Here is a 13,219-nt window from a genome sequence, read left to right as displayed (position 1 = left end):
TTCTTGACACAAGCTTTCGAATGTCATAAAATGGCCGTGTTTTATTTTATGACGCTAAAAAGATGACACACAAAAAAGAGTGTCATAAATTTATTGAATTTTGTAAACATTGACATTTTTTTCTTGACATGCGTTTTTGAATGTCATAAAATGAGCGTGTGTCATTGTTCGCGTGTCAAGAAAGATGTTTTTTCTAGTAGTGGCTATCATTCCTATAGGGTTAAAATTGTTTTTCTATTATTTTTTTATAAACGAAAAACCTTTTTTTTTAACGTCCAACGAAAGAATATTTTTAAAACATAAGCAGACTAGCAGGGTTGGCAAAGGTTTTTTTTGAACATCCAACAAAAAACCTTTTTTAGTTTCAATTTGTAGAGACGAAAATATCTTCTTATTCTTTTTCAGGAGTGATGAAAATATAAGAAAATAAAATATATATATATATATATATTTTTATCCTATAGGAACGACATGTCATCTCTACAAAGTTTAACAAAGTTTAACTGGTAAAAGATGTTTAATTTAAGTGGCAAAATTTTCCACAACTCTGCCAAAAATTTCCCCACACTTTGCCAACCCATGAAGACGATGTGAGATCCTTTAGGCGAGATGTCATATCATAAACAGTTTTTAAGCCACCTCAAATACATAATTCAGGTTACCAACTTGGTTTAACCGAGTGGTTTATATCCATGTGTTGCCGCAACTCAGTTTTGAAAAGTTTATATCAAAACGTAGATAAAAATAAGTACGTCGCGACGATATAATCGGTATGAAATAAAACATTATATATGAAAAAAAAAATAAAATTTGTTACATCGATTGAAAACAAAAGAAACGAAAACCTACATTGGTTCCGGTAACACCAATAGTGGTACCGAATTTGTTTGGTCGGTATTGGTCTAATTCGTTTCGTTACTAGTACAGTATCAGCAATCTGTATGCCTTGCGACACAAAAAATATATTATTCTGAACACATCTTGTACATAACAAAAAAAAGGTTCAATCAATACTAAAGTAAGTTTGTTTGTAAAAAGTGTTTGATATAACACAAAAAATAAAGTCATGTAACCAAAAAAATAAAATTTTATTTTACATCGACCGAAAACCATAATAAAGAAAATCAATACCGTTTCCGATTACTGACGATGTATTGTAAGAGTTGGTTTCGTTCATCTTGACACCGATGCGACACTGACACTCGATATAGCATCCGATACCAAATAAATAATCTATCTCGTATACAATCCGGTTTTCATCAAAATTTATACTGAAACTTCGAGAAAAGAAAACTAAACACAACCACGTATACATATTTTCTTTAAATGTAATGAATGCGAGCTATAAAAAAACTTAAGAGTCCGCGCGATGCAACGCGAAACATAGACACTGGTCAAATAATGTAGCATGTTAATTTAGTTTTTATTTAAAAAACAGTAGTAATACCATACTCAAATTAAAAAGGATAAAATGTTTGTTTTCATGATTTATTTATATAGAAATAGCAATGTATGAAAATGTTATGGTCATTTAAAAATCGTGTAGGAAGTTTGTTAAAAGTCAAGAACATGTTTTAAAGGATTGTACCATATGCTTTAAAAAATATAATAAAATTTTAAAACTATATAAAATTATTTTTATGTTCTCGTTATATGTATTATAATATAGTATAGATTTATATAGGAGAAAATAAAATTTTTAAAAAATATAATAACCTTAGTGTCATTTTTTAGTATTAAGTAAATATTTTGACATTTTTGAGATACGTAATGAGTACAATTTATTTCTCTTAATATTAATATATATTATTTTTATTAATTAATTTATTTATATATTATTCACACCAAATTTCACATTTTTACGTTCTTTATCAATGGGTGAGTCGAGATATTTGCTGCCGAGAGTCATTTTAGGTTTACAAAAAGGCCACATACATCTTGTACATCGCAAACAAGGCGCAATGCCACGAGCCCTTTGAGTTTAGTTTCCCTTAGCACGCGTCGTGCTAGGGATCCATGATGTCCAATCGGATGGGGCAAGCAAGAACTCACGTCGGTAGGACCTCACAAGGGTCAAAACAAAAGCTTCGAACCCTCTAAGATCGGTTGTTTTTACTTGTTCACAGGTAGTTCTATCATGTTGGGTTCGACAATGATCTTTCCGTAGGTTCACCTATGGAAACCTTGTTACGATTCTTCTTCCTCTAAATGATAATGTTTAGTGGAATTCTAATGACGTCCTAGGAGCGAACCGCCCACATCTCCATGATCTTAACACTTCATCGGACTATTCAATCGTTAGCGAGGCAGTGTGTACAATGGGTAGGGATGTAGTCAATGCTAGCTGATTACTCTGGCTTATAAGGAATTTATCGTTTTACACCAATAATTACAATGATCTATCCTCATCACGATGAAATTTCGAAGATTTCCTGGGCCTATCGGCCGAGGCTATATAATCGTTGAATACATCAATGTAGCCTTGACGTGGTGTGGTGTGCACGTAAAAGATGGTATATTTTTAGCCGTTTTATGCACTAGTTCAAGTTTTAATATTTATAAAAACACGATAAAATAATGTTACACTACACTTCACGTTGGGAAAGTGCACCCATCGTTTGCGTAATATATTGATGGTAAGATACTGAGGTCGTCCAAGAATACAGCGAGTTTTAGTACCAAGTCTTCGTTAGCGTCTAATCAAATCAATCAAAAGTAAAAGGTTAAAAATGGCTTAAAATAAAAATGAAGAGGTTAGTCAATGAAAAGAAAAAGGGGTGTTTAGATCAACTTAACTCTTGATGTTCTTTTTAACTAAATCTTACCATGGGTTAAGAGGGCTCGATTGTTAAACGAGAAACTATTTGTTTTAATGCATAAAGTTGTGTAATACCTGGGTCGAGATCCCAACACACTCGACCATATCGTTTTGAATCCGCAAAGAGAGACCACTCAAGGCCGGATCAAACCATAATAGTACCGCCCAATAAGCGTGGAAAGTATATACCACTATGATTTAGTTTTAGTTAATTAAATATTTTAAGGGGTTTAAATTAATTGTCACTATGATTCCTTTGGTGAGTTGTCAATTCCTCTAAAGTAGTTACTTTTATAAAAACTAAGTCCTTTACGCTTTGGTACCAACGCCACGTAATGGGACGAGCTTACCAACCCCAAGTCCCATTCCAAAACATTTAACCTCCTTACAGAGCATCAACATATTTTGACTCTACATAGACATAGAAAACATGAACGACCCAAGCTAATGGCGATGCAAGATAATTGGAAGATTTTAAGAGTTAAGCCGAAAGACTAATGACCCAAGTTAACGGCGACACTAATACTTCCTCACTTTCAATAAACTATATATTAATTAATCAAAGCCATTAACACATACACACAAACATACACATCTTATTCACCCATTGTTTACCTTAGTTAACTCCCCATCAAGGGGGCAAGTTTCCCCCAAAACACCATCAAGAAACTTAGCCAAGAATGGCCATGGAACTAGTTTTCATCAAACATGAAAAGATTATATTAATACACCATGATTTTGTGTTTTTTTCTTAGTGATTACAATGATTAGAGATAGTGGGTAGAATAGAAATGTGGTAGTGGCGAAGAGATGAATAAAGGAGCAAGTGAATATGGTTAAACTGGCCTTGTATGTATAGGCTGTTGGAGGCCCAGACACGGGGCGTGCCTTCCAAGCATGCTCCATGTATGGCCATATGACCTGTTATAGCCAGTTAGCGAGGCACAAGCAGTGTATGCCAGAAACAGGATGTGGTCAACTCTTGTAGGTCCCTCGGATCTTCTAGTGTTTTTTTCTACATTTTCTTTTTATTCTTGTTAGCAGTTCCGTTCGCAATGCGCTCGTAGTGATTTTAAAATACATGTGAACACAGACTAAATAACAAAAGAAATTCGCAGCAACGCGGCGAACTTCTTTAAACCTAGTTACAATGAAAGCATAAAGTGTCGGTCATTAAAAACTTTAACATCGCTACATGTGGCTTATTGCAAGAAATAATATAATGAAAGCATCTATAAAGTATCGGGAGATCGACTTTGGATAAACATCGCCTAATCGGGCTTTTTCTAAAGTAAATCTTTTTTGGGCGTGTTGTTTTTTGAATATTGGGGGACTAGATATATATTACAAGAAAATGCTTTAATGTTAGTCTCTATAGATCAATTTATAGGACTATATGTCGTTTCTATATCGTTTTTCTATCTTTTAAGCAAGGCTATCATTCCTATAGGGTTAAAATTGTTTTTCTATTATTTTTTTATAAACGAAAAACCTTTTTTTTTAACGTCCAACGAAAGAATATTTTTAAAACATAAGCAGACTAGCAGGGTTGGCAAAGGTTTTTTTTGAACATCCAACAAAAAACCTTTTTTAGTTTCAATTTGTAGAGACGAAAATATCTTCTTATTCTTTTTCAGGAGTGATGAAAATATAAGAAAATAAAATATATATATATATATTTTTATCCTATCGGAACGACATGTCATCTCTACAAAGTTTAACAAAGTTTAACTGGTAAAAGATGTTTAATTTAAGTGGCAAAATTTTCCACAACTCTGCTAAAAATTTCCCCACACTTTGCCAACCCATGAAAACGATGTGAGATCCTTTAGGCGAGATGTCATATCATAAACAGTTTTTAAGCCACCTCAAATACATAATTCAGGTTACCAACTTGGTTTAACCGAGTGGTTTATATCCATGTGTTGCCGCAACTCAGTTTTGAAAAGTTTATATCAAAACGTAGATAAAAATAAGTACGTCGCGACGATATAATCGGTATGAAATAAAACATTATATATGAAAAAAAACAAAATTTGTTACATCGATTGAAAACAAAAGAAACGAAAACCTACATTGGTTCCGGTAACACCAATAGTGGTACCGAATTTGTTTGGTCGGTATTGGTCTAATTCGTTTCGTTACTAGTACAGTATCAGCAATCTGTATGCCTTGCGACACAAAAAATATATTATTCTGAACACATCTTGTACATAACAAAAAAAAGGTTCAATCAATACTAAAGTAAGTTTGTTTGTAAAAAGTGTTTGATATAACACAAAAAATAAAGTCATGTAACCAAAAAAATAAAATTTTATTTTACATCGACCGAAAACCATAATAAAGAAAATCAATACCGTTTCCGATTACTGACGATGTATTGTAAGAGTTGGTTTCGTTCATCTTGACACCGATGCGACACTGACACTCGATATAGCATCCGATACCAAATAAATAATCTATCTCGTATACAATCCGGTTTTCATCAAAATTTATACTGAAACTTCGAGAAAAGAAAACTAAACACAACCACGTATACATATTTTCTTTAAATGTAATGAATGCGAGCTATAAAAAAACTTAAGAGTCCGCGCGATGCAACGCGAAACATAGACACTGGTCAAATAATGTAGCATGTTAATTTAGTTTTTATTTAAAAAACAGTAGTAATACCATACTCAAATTAAAAAGGATAAAATGTTTGTTTTCATGATTTATTTATATAGAAATAGCAATGTATGAAAATGTTATGGTCATTTAAAAATCGTGTAGGAAGTTTGTTAAAAGTCAAGAACATGTTTTAAAGGATTGTACCATATGCTTTAAAAAATATAATAAAATTTTAAAACTATATAAAATTATTTTTATGTTCTCGTTATATGTATTATAATATAGTATAGATTTATATAGGAGAAAATAAAATTTTTAAAAAATATAATAACCTTAGTGTCATTTTTTAGTATTAAGTAAATATTTTGACATTTTTGAGATACGTAATGAGTACAATTTATTTCTCTTAATATTAATATATATTATTTTTATTAATTAATTTATTTATATATTATTCACACCAAATTTCACATTTTTACGTTCTTTATCAATGGGTGAGTCGAGATATTTGCTGCCGAGAGTCATTTTAGGTTTACAAAAAGGCCACATACATCTTGTACATCGCAAACAAGGCGCAATGCCACGAGCCCTTTGAGTTTAGTTTCCCTTAGCACGCGTCGTGCTAGGGATCCATGATGTCCAATCGGATGGGGCAAGCAAGAACTCACGTCGGTAGGACCTCACAAGGGTCAAAACAAAAGCTTCGAACCCTCTAAGATCGGTTGTTTTTACTTGTTCACAGGTAGTTCTATCATGTTGGGTTCGACAATGATCTTTCCGTAGGTTCACCTATGGAAACCTTGTTACGATTCTTCTTCCTCTAAATGATAATGTTTAGTGGAATTCTAATGACGTCCTAGGAGCGAACCGCCCACATCTCCATGATCTTAACACTTCATCGGACTATTCAATCGTTAGCGAGGCAGTGTGTACAATGGGTAGGGATGTAGTCAATGCTAGCTGATTACTCTGGCTTATAAGGAATTTATCGTTTTACACCAATAATTACAATGATCTATCCTCATCACGATGAAATTTCGAAGATTTCCTGGGCCTATCGGCCGAGGCTATATAATCGTTGAATACATCAATGTAGCCTTGACGTGGTGTGGTGTGCACGTAAAAGATGGTATATTTTTAGCCGTTTTATGCACTAGTTCAAGTTTTAATATTTATAAAAACACGATAAAATAATGTTATACTACACTTCACGTTGGGAAAGTGCACCCATCGTTTGCGTAATATATTGATGGTAAGATACTGAGGTCGTCCAAGAATACAGCGAGTTTTAGTACCAAGTCTTCGTTAGCGTCTAATCAAATCAATCAAAAGTAAAAGGTTAAAAATGGCTTAAAATAAAAATGAAGAGGTTAGTCAATGAAAAGAAAAAGGGGTGTTTAGATCAACTTAACTCTTGATGTTCTTTTTAACTAAATCTTACCATGGGTTAAGAGGGCTCGATTGTTAAACGAGAAACTATTTGTTTTAATGCATAAAGTTGTGTAATACCTGGGTCGAGATCCCAACACACTCGACCATATCGTTTTGAATCCGCAAAGAGAGACCACTCAAGGCCGGATCAAACCATAATAGTACCGCCCAATCAGCGTGGAAAGTATATACCACTATGATTTAGTTTTAGTTAATTAAATATTTTAAGGGGTTTAAATTAATTGTCACTATGATTCCTTTGGTGAGTTGTCAATTCCTCTAAAGTAGTTACTTTTATAAAAACTAAGTCCTTTACGCTTTGGTACCAACGCCACGTAATGGGAAGAGCTTACCAACCCCAAGTCCCATTCCAAAACATTTAACCTCCTTACAGAGCATCAACATATTTTGACTCTACATAGACATAGAAAACATGAACGACCCAAGCTAATGGCGATGCAAGATAATTGGAAGATTTTAAGAGTTAAGCCGAAAGACTAATGACCCAAGTTAACGGCGACACTAATACTTCCTCACTTTCAATAAACTATATATTAATTAATCAAAGCCATTAACACATACACACAAACATACACATCTTATTCACCCATTGTTTACCTTAGTTAACTCCCCATCAAGGGGGCAAGTTTCCCCCAAAACACCATCAAGAAACTTAGCCAAGAATGGCCATGGAACTAGTTTTCATCAAACATGAAAAGATTATATTAATACACCATGATTTTGTGTTTTTTTCTTAGTGATTACAATGATTAGAGATAGTGGGTAGAATAGAAATGTGGTAGTGGCGAAGAGATGAATAAAGGAGCAAGTGAATATGGTTAAACTGGCCTTGTATGTATAGGCTGTTGGAGGCCCAGACACGGGGCGTGCCTTCCAAGCATGCTCCATGTATGGCCATATGACCTGTTATAGCCAGTTAGCGAGGCACAAGCAGTGTATGCCAGAAACAGGCTGTGGTCAACTCTTGTAGGTCCCTCGGATCTTCCAAATTTTCCAAAAGTCAACCCTTGTCGTTTAGAGCCAAGACACGGGACGTGCCCTCAGGGCACATGGTGTGTTTGGGCTTCGCTATATGATCTTCTAGAGGTGCTAACAGTTTTTGGATCCAAGACATGGGGCGTGTATGTACAACTTATCTTTATTTCTTCAGATTTTTGCTCGTTTTTGCTTCTTTTGTTCAACTTGGGTTCGTTTTCTCCTGAAAATAAAAAATAAACAAAAAAGAAGCCTATTTTAATAATTTCTTTAACAAAACTTAACAAAAAGTGGGTGTAAATTGATATAAAAATAGGTGCACTTTTGTTTATATCAAGCGCACATGCGTCACATAACATCTAAAGGCATCACAGACAAATTAATGCCTCAAACCTCTGTGGTATAAAACACCTCTAGTCCCATAAGAAGCCGGCCATGGAGGGACACCTTCACATGGCTAGTTAGCATGCTGAGGTCTCATTCATTAACGAATTTAACCAAACAAATCTCTCCACCAACTAAGAATGACTATGCCCCACCACCCATGGACTCAAGAAAGAGCTCATCTTAGTCTTTCAAAAACTTTGATTTCTCATAAGGTGCCGAGGAGTACTAAAAGTAACATCCACCAATTCTTAGTCATCATCGTTTATGGTTGAGATAAGGATGGGGTTTGTTCATCTTCGATCCCCCCCCCCCCCAACTTTCATTCTATGTTAATAAAAAAAACATCATTGGTAAATACTTTCACAGTTGTTCGTATTTCATAAATTGAAGAATTCCACCTCTGACTATAGAATACAAATGTTCCTGACTGTCCTTGGTAATCATTACTCCTATCCCAAAGGCCAACGTAATAGGACCGAAATCCTATGAGGTTATCCTATACTCATGTATACAGAGTGACAGGCTTGCTTTAAGCACTTTAATTTCTTCAAGATAACAACGCCGGAGGCACGACCTGCCAAATCTAGGGTAGGAGCGCATCGCAAACCGATGGGACGAGTAAACTAGTGCACATTTAAAGGTGAATCGGCCGACCCAACCCAAAGTCTAACTACGAGCTTTTTAACTACAACTTAAATATACGAGAATGAAGCTGGAAGTGTCGTGACCGGTGACACCATACTTGCCCTCCATTGGATCCTAGTTGAATATAACTAATAGAATGATGTTAACTCAACATTTTCGTCCCAAACTTCTTTGTAAACTTATTACGGATCTTTAGGAACCTTATTCTAGTAAAAACCACAATTATTAAAGTAGTCAGAATACTCTCTTTTCGATGGAAAACTTCTTTTTGGTCAGAAACTCAACTTTTTGGCTAAAGAACTCAACATTTTCGTCCCAAACCTCTTTGTAACCTTATTTATATCGGACCTTTAGGAACCTTTTTCTGGCCAACAAACGGTTTTTCGACGACCGAAGACTGACGACATTAGGGTTCTGTTAGTCAGGGTCCATTGGAGGCCAATATGTTAATAGTTGAAATTATTAAAATCCAAAATTCCTATATAAATAAGGTATATATGTTGGATCTCATGCGACATTCGGGTGGAGGAAGTCGTACTGTTTTCCGAGATTTCTCCGGATGTTATATCAATGTGAGATCAGCTTTATCATTATCCAGGGTTTTCCCCAAAATTCCTCAGAGTGCAAAGAACCATTCCAGTTTGCCACACCTAATTCCATGGATCCTATTCTGAGCAGCCTTATTGAGGTAATAATTTGGTTAGCTTGGCATATATCTTAACAGTGACGTCTCTGAGAATTCATGTACCTTGTTCGAGGTAAAAAAATGTGCCCTTATATTATATCTTAACGATAAACAAGGCATCTACGAAAGTGACAAAATCGTATTATTCGATAAACTAACATCCGCTAAAAACGGATCTCCGATACCCATCCATTAACCGGATCCTAAACGAACTTTTTTATTTATATTAGATGTGCATATTTAGAAACTACTATAACTAGTTTTTTCGGGTTTAAAATATTAATTTTATGAATGAAACTTGTTAGTCCTGTTAATAATTACAAAAGAAATAACTAACCTACTTGTAAATTTCAGATTAAACTAATTTCCTAATTGAAGGGACTGATTTGGTAATTCTTTAGAACTTTTAAGTGCAGGGACTAGTTGTGCAATTATTGGAAACTGTTAAATGAAACTCAATAAAAAGTAATGAACCAAGGGACTCGAACCCGGGTCTCACCGGGTCCAAAGAACTAACCAAAATACGCGTGCCACTGCACCAAAGATCATTTTATGTATATTGTTTGATTCGATTTCTAAGAAAAGACACTCTTAGGTAAATTTTAATTGTCTGACAGAAATCCTTCAAATGCATCAGTTATTGTTTGCTAACTTATCAAATTAAACATATCTAACACTTTCATACATGATTTCTAAGCTTTTATAGAGTTAATTTTGATACAACCAATAATCATTTTAGGTAAAAACCAATTCTAATAAGAAATACCAAAAGAATGGCTTAACTTTCTTTCTTGGACCTTTATGCAATTCACACAAACACCTTTTACCACTTTTTTTTTCTTTTTGGTCCAAACATGATACCTACTTCTATACATATATGTAATATCATATTTTATAGAACACAAGTCTCTAAGGTAAATGTACAATGCCTTACATGATTTTAACATATTTGATATTTTGAAAGTTTAGCGGGGATACATAAAATTACCCAAAAAAAACACTTTTAATCGTGTAACCCATCATCCTTAACAAGCTCCATGGTCACCATCTTCAACTCCTGTGATTTCTTTACATTCAAGAAGAACTCAGTCATTACAGACTCATAAGATGGTAACTTCTCATAACCCGGAAAGTAATTAATATCAACCACAAGATACCCATCTTCTTTATCAGCTTTAATCATATCAAAATTAAAAAGATGCAATCCAAGAGCAAGTCTCAAGCCTCTAGCCACCTCATCAATAAACACCGGGTCAGGCATCTCTACACTCTCATTACTTCCCCCTTCATCACCCGAAATCACCGCACTCGATATCTTCGAAAAGCTCATAACTCCACCGGATTCCACTGCCAGTTTCTCCATGCTCTCTTTTGAAACATCCGGCAATGAACTTCTTTTCACACATTTAACATATTCACCCGCTACGTAAACCTTAAACACGACCCCTCCGTGGTTTACAAACTGTTGTAGCACCATGGGTGGATCGAGTTCGAGCTTGTTGGTTAACCCTTCTTGGTTAAACACAAGTGACATGTTATGCGCGTTGGCAGACCCGTCTGCAAGCAGCGGTTTCACCATCAATGGAAAGCGAAAATCGTTAGATTTTAATGATTCGACATCTTGGATAACAATTTGGGTTGGGATTTTGAGTTGTGGGATGTTGAGACTCGGTATGGGGTCGAGCATTGAGACGCGGTCGTGGAGGCGTTGGATGGAGGAGGGCGGGTCGATTATGGTGGCGTTAGGGTGGTTGATGGAGAAGTTTTGGAGGTTGAGGTCCCATTCTTGGCCGTAAAGTTTGTGAATTATGCAATCAAATGGTCCTTGATCGTTTAATGGTTTTGAAATATCAATCGGGATGAATTGAATGCCTTGTTGTTTGGCATAGGTGATGAATGATTCCACCATGAAAGCTTCGATCTTTCTTGAGGGTAATGCATAACCCACTAGAAAAAGATTGGTTTTTTCTTCAAGTTCTGGCATTTTTTTTAATCGTGTTTTTGGATAAACAGATGGAGATGATCAAATTTAAAGTCTAGTCTTATTTGTTTGATATATGCTCAAACAAATGTATGCCCACAAATAATATTGGGCGATATGTATTTGATGAATCAGTTATCGAAAACTGTAGGGATCTCCTTGATTTGGGATTCATAATGTACATTTATGAGTAAAAAATGAATTTATACAAATTAAATAGAAATCACATAATAACATCTCTTACAAGAGAAAGATAGTTATTTTTTTGATTCTAACATATATTTTTATAACGGCCATAGAATTCTATTAATTAAGGCTTAGGTAACCGTATGATACATCCAACAATAATGGACGATAAGACCACCAAAACTAACAGAACAAAACAAACACCGCAAGGAACCAATTCATCAGTCTAGACCATTGAAATCCCGCCATTGCGCCCACGTTAAGGATAAATGCTTCGACCGGTACTTAACCCATAGGAACCCAAGAGATTTAATCTCCCCAATTGTTTAGCAATAGGGCATAAGTTAGTGATCTATTGATTGGTATGGGGCTTATCCCTCACAAAAGTGATGTGGGGTTAACAATAGGGTATAAGTTAGTGGTCTATTGATTGGTTGGGTTAGTTTCATTTATAAATAACCTTTTAGTAGTGAACACTATTGAACTAATTTTATTCATTGATTATCAATACACAACTGTATACACAAGTGTAAATCAATAGCTAAGATTTGTTCACTCAGTTTACAAGTACACTAGTGTTACCTCTAGATACCCACCCTTGACTGGTATATGGTATTTACGTTGTGTTCCCGAGTTTTATTTAACAAAGGAAAAGAAAGGATTTGGAAAGATGTAAAAAAAAAAACCGTGTTCTAGAGTTTTTTTTAAGAAGGAAATGAAAAGAAATGGAAGGAAAACTTATGTCTTTTTACTTCATTTTTAATCCTTCTAAATTGGAGAGAGTTGGAAGGAAAATGTATTTTATGCATAAAATCCTTACTTTTCCTTTGATTTCCTTCGAATTGGGGAACACCGTAGGTAATTAAAATTTTCCTTTCTACTTATTTTTTTTTTCTTAATTTATTTTCTCTTCTTTTCTTTTGTTTATTAAATTCAGGAAGATAGCGTTAGGGTTACAAAGTTGTTCTAAAAATGATGTACAATTTGATAAATCATTTTATCATTGTTTTGAATACGTACAACGTATATCCACCATTCAGAATTTAATCTATGCCAAAAACCATTCCCACTGCACGTATTATAAAATTTACCTTTCAACAAACAATGTGTAGCCACTTCCGTCTCAGAAATCAAATTTTATTATTATATTAAGAAAATAATAAAATTAGAAGTGATTTGTTAAAAGAATTCACAATATTAAATTATTTATATTATTGTATTAAGAAAATAATAAAATTAGAAGTGATTTGTTAAAAGAAATCACAATATTAAAATATTTATATAATTCTAGATGCTGTGTGAAATTTCAAGTAAATAAATAGTCAAATGCCAATGATGGCCAGCCCAGCTGGTCGGAGGTGTGAGGGTTTACTCACTTGGTCTCAGGTTCGATCCTGAGGGCAGTGAGGTTCCCGCATGGAAGCTGGAGAATTAAGGTGTCACACCCCAACCAATGGCGGAAACATCGGGATGAGACGAA

At 34.5% G+C, this 13,219-nt stretch overlaps 1 protein-coding gene across 1 annotated transcript; it reads right to left on the bottom strand.

Moving 5' to 3' along the window:
• Positions 1 to 10,575: 10,575 nt before the first annotated feature.
• LOC110916325 (inositol-tetrakisphosphate 1-kinase 5) lies at positions 10,576 to 11,556 on the bottom strand. Its single transcript, XM_022161067.2, has one exon. It carries the CDS (start codon positions 11,554 to 11,556, stop codon positions 10,576 to 10,578), a length of 981 nt encoding a protein of 326 aa, XP_022016759.1.
• Positions 11,557 to 13,219: the final 1,663 nt, after the last annotated feature.

This window comes from Helianthus annuus, chromosome 16, assembly GCF_002127325.2.
Source record: "Helianthus annuus cultivar XRQ/B chromosome 16, HanXRQr2.0-SUNRISE, whole genome shotgun sequence".
NCBI lineage: Eukaryota > Viridiplantae > Streptophyta > Magnoliopsida > Asterales > Asteraceae > Helianthus > Helianthus annuus.
This window is presented reverse-complemented; position numbering and strand designations above follow the sequence as displayed.